The sequence below is a fragment of the Pinus tabuliformis genome, chromosome 3_2, assembly GCF_031772625.1.
Source record: "Pinus tabuliformis cultivar Carrire ecotype Pingquan chromosome 3_2, CPIR1, whole genome shotgun sequence".
Classification (NCBI taxonomy): Eukaryota; Viridiplantae; Streptophyta; class Pinopsida; order Pinales; family Pinaceae; genus Pinus; species Pinus tabuliformis.
The window spans coordinates 586,459,550-586,472,527 of NC_142302.1; the positions used below are offsets into that span (position 1 = coordinate 586,459,550).

The 12,978-nt window shown below is 31.0% G+C and overlaps 1 protein-coding gene across 1 annotated transcript; it reads right to left on the minus strand.

The window, feature by feature from the left end:
* Positions 1-2,218: 2,218 nt before the first annotated feature.
* On the minus strand, positions 2,219-2,680 carry LOC149181924 (enoyl-CoA delta isomerase 1, peroxisomal-like). Its single transcript, XM_089414378.1, has one exon. It carries the CDS (start codon positions 2,678-2,680, stop codon positions 2,219-2,221), a length of 462 nt encoding a protein of 153 aa, XP_089270504.1.
* Between the last annotated feature and the right edge of the window lie 10,298 nt (positions 2,681-12,978).

Sequence of the window (12,978 nt, forward strand, 5' to 3'; positions counted from 1 at the left end):
GAATAGAATGAAACAACAGGCATATCAACATCGCAGCGTAAGAAGTTTTGATATATGTGGCTGGGTATTTCTATAGCTACAACCATATAAAAAAATGTCCCTCAAGCAAGCTAAGAAGGATAATAAATTATCACCAAAGTATTAAGACCTGTACAAGGTGTTGCAAAATATTGGTACTATGGCATACAAATTGGAGCTTCCTGCAGCTTCCCGAGTGCACCCAGTTTTCCATGTTTCATACTTAAATAAGATTATTGGTGACAAGCTCCCAATTCAAACAATATTTCCAGAACTTGACGAGGAAGGAAAAATCATATTGGAACCTGAAGCAGTCACAAAAACAAGAACTCGATAGCTACGAAATCGATCAATTTCGGAGTATCTTGTCAAGTGGAAGAACTTACCCACTGAATATTCCACATGGGAGGGTGAGAATTTTATACAGAAGCATCCAAACTGCTCAAGCGTTTAGGACAACACTTTTTTGAAGGAGAGGGGCATGTTAGGTCCCTATAATACTAGTGATTCCCCCATTACTATTGTCATTGTAGCCCTTATTGTTATTGTTGTGCCCCTATTGTGCCCATATTGTTATTATTGTGCCCCATAAAAGCCCACTATTGTTATTGTTGTGCCCTTATATTATTATTGTTATGTCGGCTTTGATTATATTGTGACCCCTTAGACTCCTATATATAGAAAGGAGGTTTTTTCATTTGTATCATCCAAAAATTGTTCATTTGTGTAATGTAAAGGAGGTTGCCCCCTCGAAGACGTTGAATTCTAAGGCGTTGATAATTTTTTTTCTATGCTTTTGTGAGTTGGTTTCATAACAATACAATTGTCACATTAGTAACCTTGTGATTTTGAATTTTATTTAAGTGTTCATTCAAGCCTCTACAAAAGCATGAGCTTAAGTCTATTTTCACAATTTTTGAACTACGCTCTAGAATTGTAATATTGTGCACTGATTAGTTTGGCAGAGAATCAAAATTTACGGATGGCAGCGTTTATTGTGACAAAGGACTATCAACTAGGCAGAGAGGAGAATTCTCTGAATGCAGGTCTCAAATTCCATCCTCAACAGCAACATTTCTGCAATAGCCATTAATAACCAAGCAGACTGTCATTTGGATTTCGTGATTGGAGTATCACAGAGATTATCTAGGCTAAAGAGATAAATTGGTTTATTTTCACAATCTTACAACAAACAATATGAATTGGTTGCTGGAAATAAATGGATTGCCATTTTAAAATTACATCAATTTACTAAAACGGAAAGCAAGATTTTCCATTGATTTTTGTGTCATGAAATTTCTCATATTATATCCTTCCATAATTATTGCACACACAAGAACTCCTTTGATCATGAATATGCAAAATCCATTGACCTCAAATTCTGTATAAACCGAAAATGGATCCATTTCAAAACTAGGTAAGTTTTTATTACTGCATCTCTATACAAAGGATAAACCTAGTTGCATAAACGGACATGCAAACCTTGTGGTGACTGTTCTCACATGCTATATAACTCAATGGTGGAAAAATACCAATTCCCATTGAAATTTTCTTGTTGTATACTTATGTTGAGCATATAAACATGCAAATATGTGTGTGAAAATTCCTGGCAAGAGGAATTACAAGGTGAAAAATGCCTTCAGATCAAGACCATATATAACATGAAATGAAGACAAAGGTTGTCCTGGAAATGTAAGGACGGCCATATCAGGTGTAAAGACAAACCAACACCCTAACAATTCTCTCTCGCTACTTCGTCCCACTTCAACGTTCACTCAGGACATGTCAACATGATCAAATAAAAAGGAGATTCTGATTAAAAATTAGAAAATATCATCCAATGATCAATAAGTGCAACTTTTTAACTTCAGAATACCATGTTGAGAGAAAAATGTGTGATCAAAATAAGGCTTATAAGCCATGCAAAAATAGGGAAACCAAAATAGTTGTTATACAATTTGTCCGACTCTAAATGTGCTTTACCAAGAATACCTTATTGCGAGTTGATGAAGCTTATAAAAATGGGCCTACAAGAACTCTGCAGAATGCACTAGCTTATGTGTATGCAAATATTATGCATAATATTCATATATTTGAGTACTCAAACAATTGATGCATGGGGTTCACAAAGTTTAAAAAATGTTTAAAGATATAGAAATCAGAGGCGGGAAAGCAACGGAGAACCCTTTTTGGCAATTAGTTAGAGTTTCTCAATAAGTTCGAAGAAAAGAGAGAGCCTGAGTTTCTCCACCAGACCCGCTTTGAAGACCATGGGAGTAGAGTACTTGCATCCACCCAGCACAAATTTTGTCAAGTAACAGGAATCAAACTTGCTCTTAATGATGGACATGCCGCTAGGATGAATGACGAAACCCACGTCTACGTTGCTTATATAGAGAAACCCTCTATCCTTTCTCATGAATCTGTAGTCATGGGCTAACACGAAAATGAATCCCCCTGTAGAAGCATGCCCTCGGACGACAATAATTGATGGTAAATTCAATTCCATGAGGGTTCTGTCGAGTTGCATGAATTTGAGGTCGAGGATCTCAAATCGATCCTCTTTGTCGCGAGCTTTCGTGTTGTGCACTGTAAATGTGTCACTTATCATTTTCTTCAGCCGAGGAAGCTTGTTATATCTCCATCTGAAGAAGCTCGTCATAACTTTTTCAATCAATTGTTTCAATCTAATGGCGAGGGATTCTTTGATCGTCTAACATAAGATCCTACATTGCAGATGGATACGCCGTGGTAGCTAGGGGAGTTGTTTTCAAAGGGAAACGCCTTACGACGTAATAATTAATTTTATTAATTATAATTAATAATTAAACTAGCTTAAATTTAGATCTACCCAAGTGTTAATATGGATCAAAACTCTTGAGATGCAAACCTCTTTCAGAGTGAAAAGAGATTTAATGCTTCTCTGCCTTTGGTAGATTCAAAGTTATAATTTAAAACAAAATTATAATTTTGTTAATTTTGTTTGTTTGTTTGGTTTTTTTTTTTTTGTTAAGTTTAGCAATGTGAGGTGTATCAAGAAATAAGTGTTTTGATGCTTATTATGGATTGATTATTACAACAATTTAATTTATATGTTTGAACCAAATAAAATTATAATAATTGTTGACTTCTTGCAATACAATGTTGAAAGAATGAAAATCTTAATGTGATTATGCAAATCTAAATCTTTAATCATAATTATTCAACACTATTATTATAATAATAATAATAATAATAATAAAATAAAAAATAAAAACTATATTTTTTTAAAATATTTTTATTACTATAATTTTGAATAATATTTATTCATATATGAGATTGATACTAGATGTTACTAAAAAGTACATTAACATATATATAAAACAAGATGTTACTAAAAAGCATATAATCATATTAATAGTAATTTGAATGATGAACATAAAAAACTATTTTTTTTTATAAATATAATTTTTACTAAAACCTTCTTTGTGGTTTTTAAATAAAACTTAAAATTACTTATTAAAAGTTTATCTTCTTTTAAATCCAAAAAAATAAATTAACAACTTAAAACCTAAAAACAATAGTTAATAACTTAAAATCTAAAAATGACATCTATCCCTTTATAAACCATTAATGAATTAATCTTTTACAATTAAATTGAAAAAAAAAATTACAAATACTTTAAACTTATCTATAAATTTTGAAGATAGGATACCCATCTTATTCTTTCACAATGTATACTATTGTATTGAGCATAAACTTGCTTTAAGCACCAAAAATGTAGTGAGTAAACATATCAATCTTTACAACTCAAACCCACTACTAACATTTTACTACAACTTAAATATCAAAAGAATACATTTATAATATATCTTATGTTTTCACGTATTATTTATTTCATGAATATTTTTATAATAAAAATAATTTCTAATTACTAAATACTATTTTTCTAAACTATTTAAATTAAGTTTAAATATTAATATTAATAATACATTATATATTTATAAAAAATAACATTTTAAATTTATATATATATATATATAAACCATGTAAAACTTTTAATAAAATTTTAGTATATTAAAATTTTGATGTGAACAAAAATATTATAAAAAAAATTAATATACTATATTAAGATATTATAAAAAATAATATTAATAATATTTTCATTATCATATATATAAACCATTATTTATAATAATGTAAAAGTTTTGATAAAGTTTTAGTATATTAAAATTTTGATGTTAATAAACCCAAGTTAAAGGAGTGTCACTTTTTAATTAACATTATAATTATAATTGTTGTATGTAAATATAGGCCAATTAATTATAATATGAATATGTTTATTATTTTTTGATATTTTTATTTAAACATAAGTATAGTAAATTTTATATTTAAGATAAATTTAAAATAAAATGGTTTTTTTTTATAAGTAAGTATCCATGGGGATTTGAACCAATAAACTATCGCAAGGAGTGCTTTAACAATGCACTCATGGGGTTTTCGATTGACGGTGAATGAGTGTACTATTAAAGCACTCCTTGCGATAGGTCATTAGTTCAAATCCCTGTGGATACTTACTTATAAAAAAAATGGTTTTTTTTATGAGAATGTGACAATATAGTTTTTAGTAAGATTCTGATTTTTTCTTATTAATCTTTGTTAATATAGTTAGATTACATTATATTATTATAAATTTACATGGAGGACAAGTATGTGAAGTCTCATGTCTTAAATATAATTAATAAAAAATGTATTTATTTAAACTACACTTCTTCTTTTTCAAAAGTTAGATTCCATGAGATTACTACAAATTTACATAGAGTACAAGTATGTGAAGTCTTCTTCAATGTCCAGATTAAGCATATGCAAAAACAAAAAATCTGGAACTATCATTGTACATGGTGCATGGCTTGTGCATAACTGGAGTATGACTATCTGTCCATAAACGGGAAACCAGATAGCCTCCCTAAATGTTATGACAATAGTTATAACTGCAAAAAACCAAACATAGATTGAAAAAGAGTAACATAGGTTGAAAGAGGATCTCCTAGTTCCTTGAAGCAAGAAAGGGTGGGATGAGAATTCGCTGAAGGGATCGTCTTGATCTTCTTCCAGCCATGGAGGTCTTTCCCACATGATTGTTGTTTCATCGAAGTTAGTTTCTGCTTTTGGCTACAAATTCACATTCTCTTACTGTCTTTTTCTACAGCCTTGCTAATAATAGCTTGTTCCCCCTCCTTGCTGCCCAAAGGCTCAAGTATTTTAGTGGTCTTCTACATCTTACATTTTGTCCTAAGCTTCTTAGGACTAGGAGGTTTTGCACCTAGAGAGAGAAACTAGGTCTAAGGACTCAGAGAAGAAATATTTGGGTTGTCCAAGGAGATGGAAGGCATAGGAGGCAAGGGAGGAGGGAACTGAATTCCCATGGCATCGACCAAGACACACAAAGCAGCTCTTGAACAAGATGAAAATCTAGGTCCATAATTTGGCCTTCCACGACCCACTAAACCTCCTCCTAGTCACACAAATGTCGACCAAGCAAGTTCTTAAGTGCACAGTGGCTATCCCATGTATTTCTAGTCAATGTTGCTTCCATATTTGTTATCATCCTTTGAATGTGCCTAGTAAACTCCTCATCAAACTGCTCAGTTCCAAGACCACACCAAGGAGGAGGAGGTTAACGGCGCCTACCTCTCCCCCACGCTTGGAACAACCATGCTCTTGGACCAGGGTTGTCGACTAGTGGCAACGTGAGTTCTCTCTACTTGAATTTCCTTGTAGCGTTGTGAATTGTCGACTTATGGCATTTTGAGTTTCGCCCGCACTCTCACTACAAGAATTCTCTATGTTCACAGCAATGTGAAAAACAAACAAACATAGGACTAGCATAGTAATGCTTTGTCTCACATCCCAAGTCTGCATTAAATACCTGTTCATTGTCATCCAATCACCCCAACTCATGTTGTGGACAAAACCCGTAGTGATTCTAACCTGTCATTAATGCTTGCAGGTTAGCTATCATAAAAACTTGTAATGCCTTTTACACTTTATTTTTTATTATAAAATAAATAATAATTTTAATTATAAAATAAATTATAATTATAATTATAATATAAACAAGGGCTACATAGTAGTAAGTACTTGTTGTTTAGCTTAAATAAAACTTTAAAAAAATAACAATAAAGACATAAAATTTCATCACAAAAATAAAACAACTAATAAAATATTGTATTGTTGAAAACCACCACCAAAAATTAAGAAATATGTTTAACTAATATTATTTATATTAACATATATGCACTTTAATATATATATATATATATATATTAATTAAAATTATTAAAATATGTTTTTAATATAATAATAAGTCATAGAACATACTGAAAAAATTAAAAGTAAAAAAAAGAAAAAGAAAAGAAAAAAGAGTTAAATAAAAAGGAAAAAAACAAAATACAAAAAATTAGTAACTAATAAAAATGGAAGTTACTAAACAGCCCAGAATAAGACCTTAACCCATCACTTTACAAATAAATAAATTTAAAAATAATAAATAATAATTGAATTCCCATGTTAAACCATGGATAAGCTGTAAATTTTTTTATAAAAATAAACTAATAAACAGTCAAAACAAAACTAAATAGATAATAATAAAAACAAATTTATTTTTTAATAACACAATGCACTAAGTACAAACTATTTCTCATGTTTTTCTCAAAATGCAAAGTTTAAATTTAATAATTTGATTAAAAAAAATTAAAACAAATAAGTTTAATTTAATGATATCATAATGAAAGATCCTTACAGAAATACCTTACAAATTAATATTCCTCCAATATCGCATCATTCAGTCTAGTGACATCGCTAGCAATTTCGGTATATTAGCTTTAACCTATACTTTTGCACATAATATTTATATTCGCTAGCTAATACTACACTGTCACATGGAGTGTATGATCAGATTTGTTCCATATTAATATGCTTGCTTTCTGTTTCGACTTTGATTTTTCAGCCCTTCATGAGCCCTATCGCCAAGAAACTCGGTCCCATGGAAAGCTAGATCAACCGCTAAATCCCCCTTAATTATAAATCGTTAATTATTTAGTGATCTTTATTAAGGGTTAATCATTATTTAATCATTAATCAAACTTAACTATCAATCAAGCTTAAAACTAGTTTTAGAATATTAATTTATTTGTGTGAGGTGTGGATATGTAGCTAGCATACATAAACCTCATACTTATTCTAATAATTCCTATAAGAATCAATCACAAAAGTCAATCACTAATCAGGTAGGCTATTAACCTAATATAAGATAATATAATCAAGAAGTGGGCATTACACAACACCTTTTATATGTTTGATGATAGTAATATACATAATATAATATAAGTTAGGAGTGTGTTAAAAGTAGTTAGGTAGGGGGTGGATTTTCATTATTGTTCTAGCTTGTGTCACCTTTGTATTGTATAATGACACCTTGATAAGACATTGGTTGTGAGAATCATGGAAAGAACTCACTTTGGTTTATTTTTTGTCAGGCCCGATGTTGAAGATCGAATGTTGATGAATGCAATTGTAGTTGTGCAATGAAATATGGCAGGGCTCCTTTAGTGGTTTTAGTCACGACATCTCAACTTTGAAACTCTTGGTTAGTTATTTTATCCTTGGTTCAATTATAGTTAACCTTCATTCTCTAGTTCTCATGTGACTCAAGATACCAGGGAGAAAAAAGGGATTTCCCTCAACCATTGGCTTCTCTAATGTTGGGATTTCTACTCCCTTCGCCAATTTCTTTCTCTTTGTATGAATCCACCCATTGTCATCCTTGTCTCCCTTGCCTTTTTATTGTATTGATTAGATGCAATATTTACTTCTCTTGCGATAAAATTTCACTTTGATTTTGCTTTGGCCTCTAAAAATGGCAAGGGTCATTAGTGGTTAGGACTAGGAGTTTGATAAAAATATGTACAGTAGAAGGCCTAAACGATTACCCATAATTTATTTCCCCATAAAGCTTTATGTTGCCAAAAGGTTGAGAAGGGTGCTAAATTGGTAGCTAGGAACTTCCATTTAGATTCCCTTCTCAGGTTAATGAAGAAATAACCCAAATAGAGGATTCAAGTAGGCAAAAGAGAAAAATTCTCCTTGGTTTTTTCTTGAATTAGAGATACAAAAATATTTAGACTAATAAAATTGTATTGGTTGAATATGGCTTTCATTGCCTAAGTAGTGGAGGAAAAACATCTCCAACAGTAGACTATCTTCCACAAACTAAATTCATTGAGTAATAAATTTGAAATAGTGTTCAATGTTATCTTTGGTATCAATACCATAATCAAACAATCCTAAAACAGTAACAATAATGGCATAGTAAGGGGTGATAAGAGTGGGAGGGTTTATTCTTTGTCTTGATGAGAAAATAGAATAAACCTTCTCCCGGGGGCTTGGGAAAAGATTAAACAATCAAGCAGAATCTTATGCCTTGTACCATGGATCGACGCTAGCCACTGAGCAAGGGATCCAACATTTAACCATCTTGGGAGATTCCCAAATGGTTATTCAAAGTTTACATGAGAGATCACTCCCTAAATACATTCACTTGAAGGCCATAATAAAAAAAGTAAAGGGGATATTATCAAGGATGGAAAAATATGAAGTCTATCGCATTCTTAGGCAGCACAATAAATTACCAGATTCACTGGCCAATGAAGGAGTTGGGTTACCTCTCGAAATATTAAAGTGGCAAAACTCAAGAAAATTATGTACAATCCCATGAAATATAATTTTAATTCAAAGGGAACTTATCCCCAAGTTAGAGAGGGCCAAAGGGAAGCCTCTCCTTCACCATTGTATGTATGCAAGCACCTTAAACAAATATAATTTAGGATTTAGTCCCTCCTTGCATTCAATTTGGTACACAAATACTATGCTTGGTCCAGTTAGCACAAGGTGGAAGTACATCAACATGATGTAGTTCAAATGTCTAAATGAGGTTGCGAAAACTAATATGAGCTTTAACATGGTGCTCCATGTGGGTTTTCACTCTCAAAATAGACTTGCAGTAGCAGAACTCTTGCGGAGGTTCGTGGTCACCATGGAAGATGTCCCCTAGACCGTTAAAAAGAAGAATCACAAAACTTTTCACTTGAGCTTTGCTCTAGCTATGCTCCGGTGGTGTAGAGAAGTTCCATGACTTGAGAGGGAAGACCAACAACCTACAAGTTCTTTGTCGTGACTCCAAATGTCTATTCAAGGTATGCTTAATCCTTATCATCTCACAAACAACAGTGGAACATATGTTTAATTCATTAGTGGCAATTATACAATTAAAAATATGATATAGCGACACTTTGTATTCAACCACCTTAGGGACGGGGAAGGCCAATCTCATCTCAAAATTCTTCTTAAGAAGTGGAAATATGTGAATTCCTTCAATTGGCGGAGTCTACAGGTTTGTGAGCCTATGCAGTTTTGGGGGTTAGTGGCATCGTATTATTGTAAATTTGTCCTAACAACATCCTTAGTTTGCCTCAAGCCAATGTGGTTTAGGCTCATGGGTATTCTGAACTAGGTTTCTTTGTGTTGGGAAACTCTCCATCCTGCTTTGTCAAGTAGAAGGATAAGACTGCAAGAGGATTGGGTCTTGGTCCAAATGGGCAATTCAAAAAATGCAGAAATCATGCTTCTTTAGGAAAAGGTAAAGTAATTGCAAGAGGAAATTCTCACTCTGCAATTGAATCATAATCAATATGTCTCAAGCTTCACAATAGTTACAAACATCTTAGTGGAGCAAGGGAGCATCATCAACGTAAATGAGGATGAGATGTTTGTTTGCGTCATAAAATTGAAAACCTCCAATCAACATTAGATGGATGACCAACTGAACCAACTGTATCTAGCAACGAATAGCCTACCATAGCTCAGTTAGTCCCAAATGTGGATGTCATAGAATGATCTCACTAGGAAGAAACCAATAAGCAAGATGGTCCCTCTAAATAGACTTCTTACATGTTTCTCTGTAAATGTTATTCAACTTTACATGTTTTTTTTGGCATATATACATGTATAATGAAAGGAGGATATATGGGAAAAAACTTTGAAATTTTGAGGAAAAGGGCTTTATATGATATCAATGTCTTAAAAGTTCTATAGGGTTTAGGTCCTAAATTTTGTTTGATCCTCTCGACGCAATAGCTTCATTTTTGCACTAAGAAGTGCATTCTACAACCTTGATGAGGGCAATGCGTGATTCTATTTGTGCTCATCATGAAGTTGACACGTGTCCCTAAAAAATACTCTAAATAAAAAAACAATGTTGGCTATAATAAAAACAGAAATAATTATATATATTTGGTATGTTATAATTAAAAGCATTATAAAACATTAATAATCCCATTTTCATTGTGCTCATTTGGTTCATTGTTAATATTACAACACAATATGAAGGAGATGTGATAATAATATTTCATTTTCACTCTTAGAGTTAAAAATAAAATATTTCATTGTCTATGTTAAATAATATAATTTAATATTACAATATAATATGAAAGGGATGTGGTAATATTATTTCACTTTCACTCTTAGAGTTATAAATAGAATATTTCAATGTTTGTGTTAAATAACATAATTTTAGATCAACTTCACATATTTAAAGTAATTAAAAGCAAAAAATTGACCCTAATATAGAACTTAAATAAATTGTTTGAATATCCATATTAACATATATATATAGAGAGAGAATCACTTGTGTTAATATTGACCCTACTAAAATATTTCAATACTCAAAAGGAAAAGTAATTAAAAGTAAAATAATTTAGTTATGAAAATGTCTAATTCATTCAACTTTTAATATAAAATATTATTATAATAAAATATTCAAAAATACAATTATATATATATATATATATATATATATATTAGCCACTAATCTATAAGTGCCCAAAGGGATCAAATCTCTTGATATGCGAATCTATTTTCAGAATATATATATATATATATTAACCACTAATCTGTCGAAAGGGATCAAATCTCTTGATATGCAAATCTGTTTTCAGAATATAAAACTTGAAAAAAAGTTTTACATCTCAAGAGATTTAATTAATTTTAGTGCTTGATAAATCGGTAGTCATGATAGAAATATAGTGATTAATTTACTTTGCTTGATAAATATGTAGTCATGATAAATCTCTATCATGACTATAGATTTATCAAGCACAAAAAGGGATTAAATAATTTTTTTTTTTTAAGTTTTACACTCTGAAAGGAGATTTGCATATCCAAAGATTTGATCCCTTTCAACACTTGATAAAGATGTGGTTAAAATATATGAGAGAGCGAGAGTAATCACTATAGATCCGTCCTCACTACATATTTATCAAGCACATAAAGGGATTGAATCTCTTGAGATGTGAATTTTTTTCAAGTTTTACATTCTGAAAAAATATTTACATATTAAGAGAGAGATTAAATCTCTTGAGATGTAAATTTATTTTCAAATTTTACATTCTGAAAAGAAATTTGCATATCAAAAAATCCCTTTCAGCACTTGATAGATCCGTAATTAAAATAGGCTTATACTAACCTATACAAAATAATACTAATAATAATTTATTCTTTTACTTTTAAAAATAAATAATAACATAATAATTTACGAAAACTTTCCAAAATAAAAAATAGCCACTGATACTACCCATAATGATAAAGAGCCCCTACCTATAATAAATCCCATAAAATAATTACTCAAAAATATAATCTTCAAATCTAACCATTTTATAAAAATTATCTTCAAATCTAACCATTTTATAAAAATTTTACTCTTTCTTATGACCTCATCACTGTGGTCTAACGATTATATTTTTTTGCCCTGAAAGTTATGGAAATTCTAATCATATTTTGAAAAATCTGATAAAAATTGTTATCAAAATTGTGTTCGCTCCAACGAATTCTCCCTAATTTCCAAAACTTTTGACCAATATTCTGTTAACACCACCGCTTTGTCATTTATGTGTTTTCCAGCCGTTGAAATGGATGCGAACGTGTCGAACCCCAGACACTTTCGGTTTTCTTGTCTGTTGTTCCTGGCGTGTCATGTGACTGGTCTGCTTCTATTTTTACTTTGTAGTTTGTACATACATACGTACGGCAATCGTGCGGTGCATAATAGGGCTTACTTCTCTATCTGTCTACTCTGCATGATGACCACTAACCAACATGAAATACATTCACACATTATTTGATATTAAATTAAATGAGATAGGCTCATACACGGGGCTTCGGTTACTAAAACGGTTTTGGCCTTATTCTTTGAAAGGAACATGTTTGTCATCATTCTATCAATGAATTTGGCATGGGACATGCATTTTAATAAATAATTAAAATTTAGGAGAGATTATTGTAAAATTAAAAACTGATTTTATTATTAATATTTTTTTAAATGGTTATTTTTATTTTCAGTGAAAATGAAATAAGGATAGTGGTCCGTCTCAATGAGTAAACTATTTAAATTAAATTAAATCTAATTAATTATTAGGAAATTTTACTTTATTTAATAAGTGATAGTTGTTGGTTTCAGTAAATTATTTAAATTAAATCTAATTAATTAATTAATTAATGGAAATTTATATTGTTTATTTTGATTCATCTATCAAATAATAGATTAATCAATGTTTTTGTATGTTATTTGTCAATGACTTACCTTTAAAGGATTATTTGGTTTATATAATTATCTTTGATCAACCATGTAAGCATAATATATTTAAACAATGATCTTTACACTTTTCACATAATTGCTAATTGCGATTTCACAGTGGGCGCTGATTGCGATTTCGCGGTGGGCACTGACTGCGATTTCGCGATGGGTGCTGATTGCGATACTATGATAAGGGGCCCGGACCCGAAATGTTATACAGTGTGATTAATAAACCCGCTTGGTCCACAAGTGTTGTAGAGTGCTAACCATTGCGCCAAGGGTTTCACGCCGAT

What these genes read in the sequence shown, in the direction of transcription:
- LOC149181924 (XM_089414378.1), bottom strand. Translation starts at nt 2,680, where the DNA reads ATGACGAGCTTCTTCAGATGGAGATATAACAAGCTTCCTCGGCTGAAG.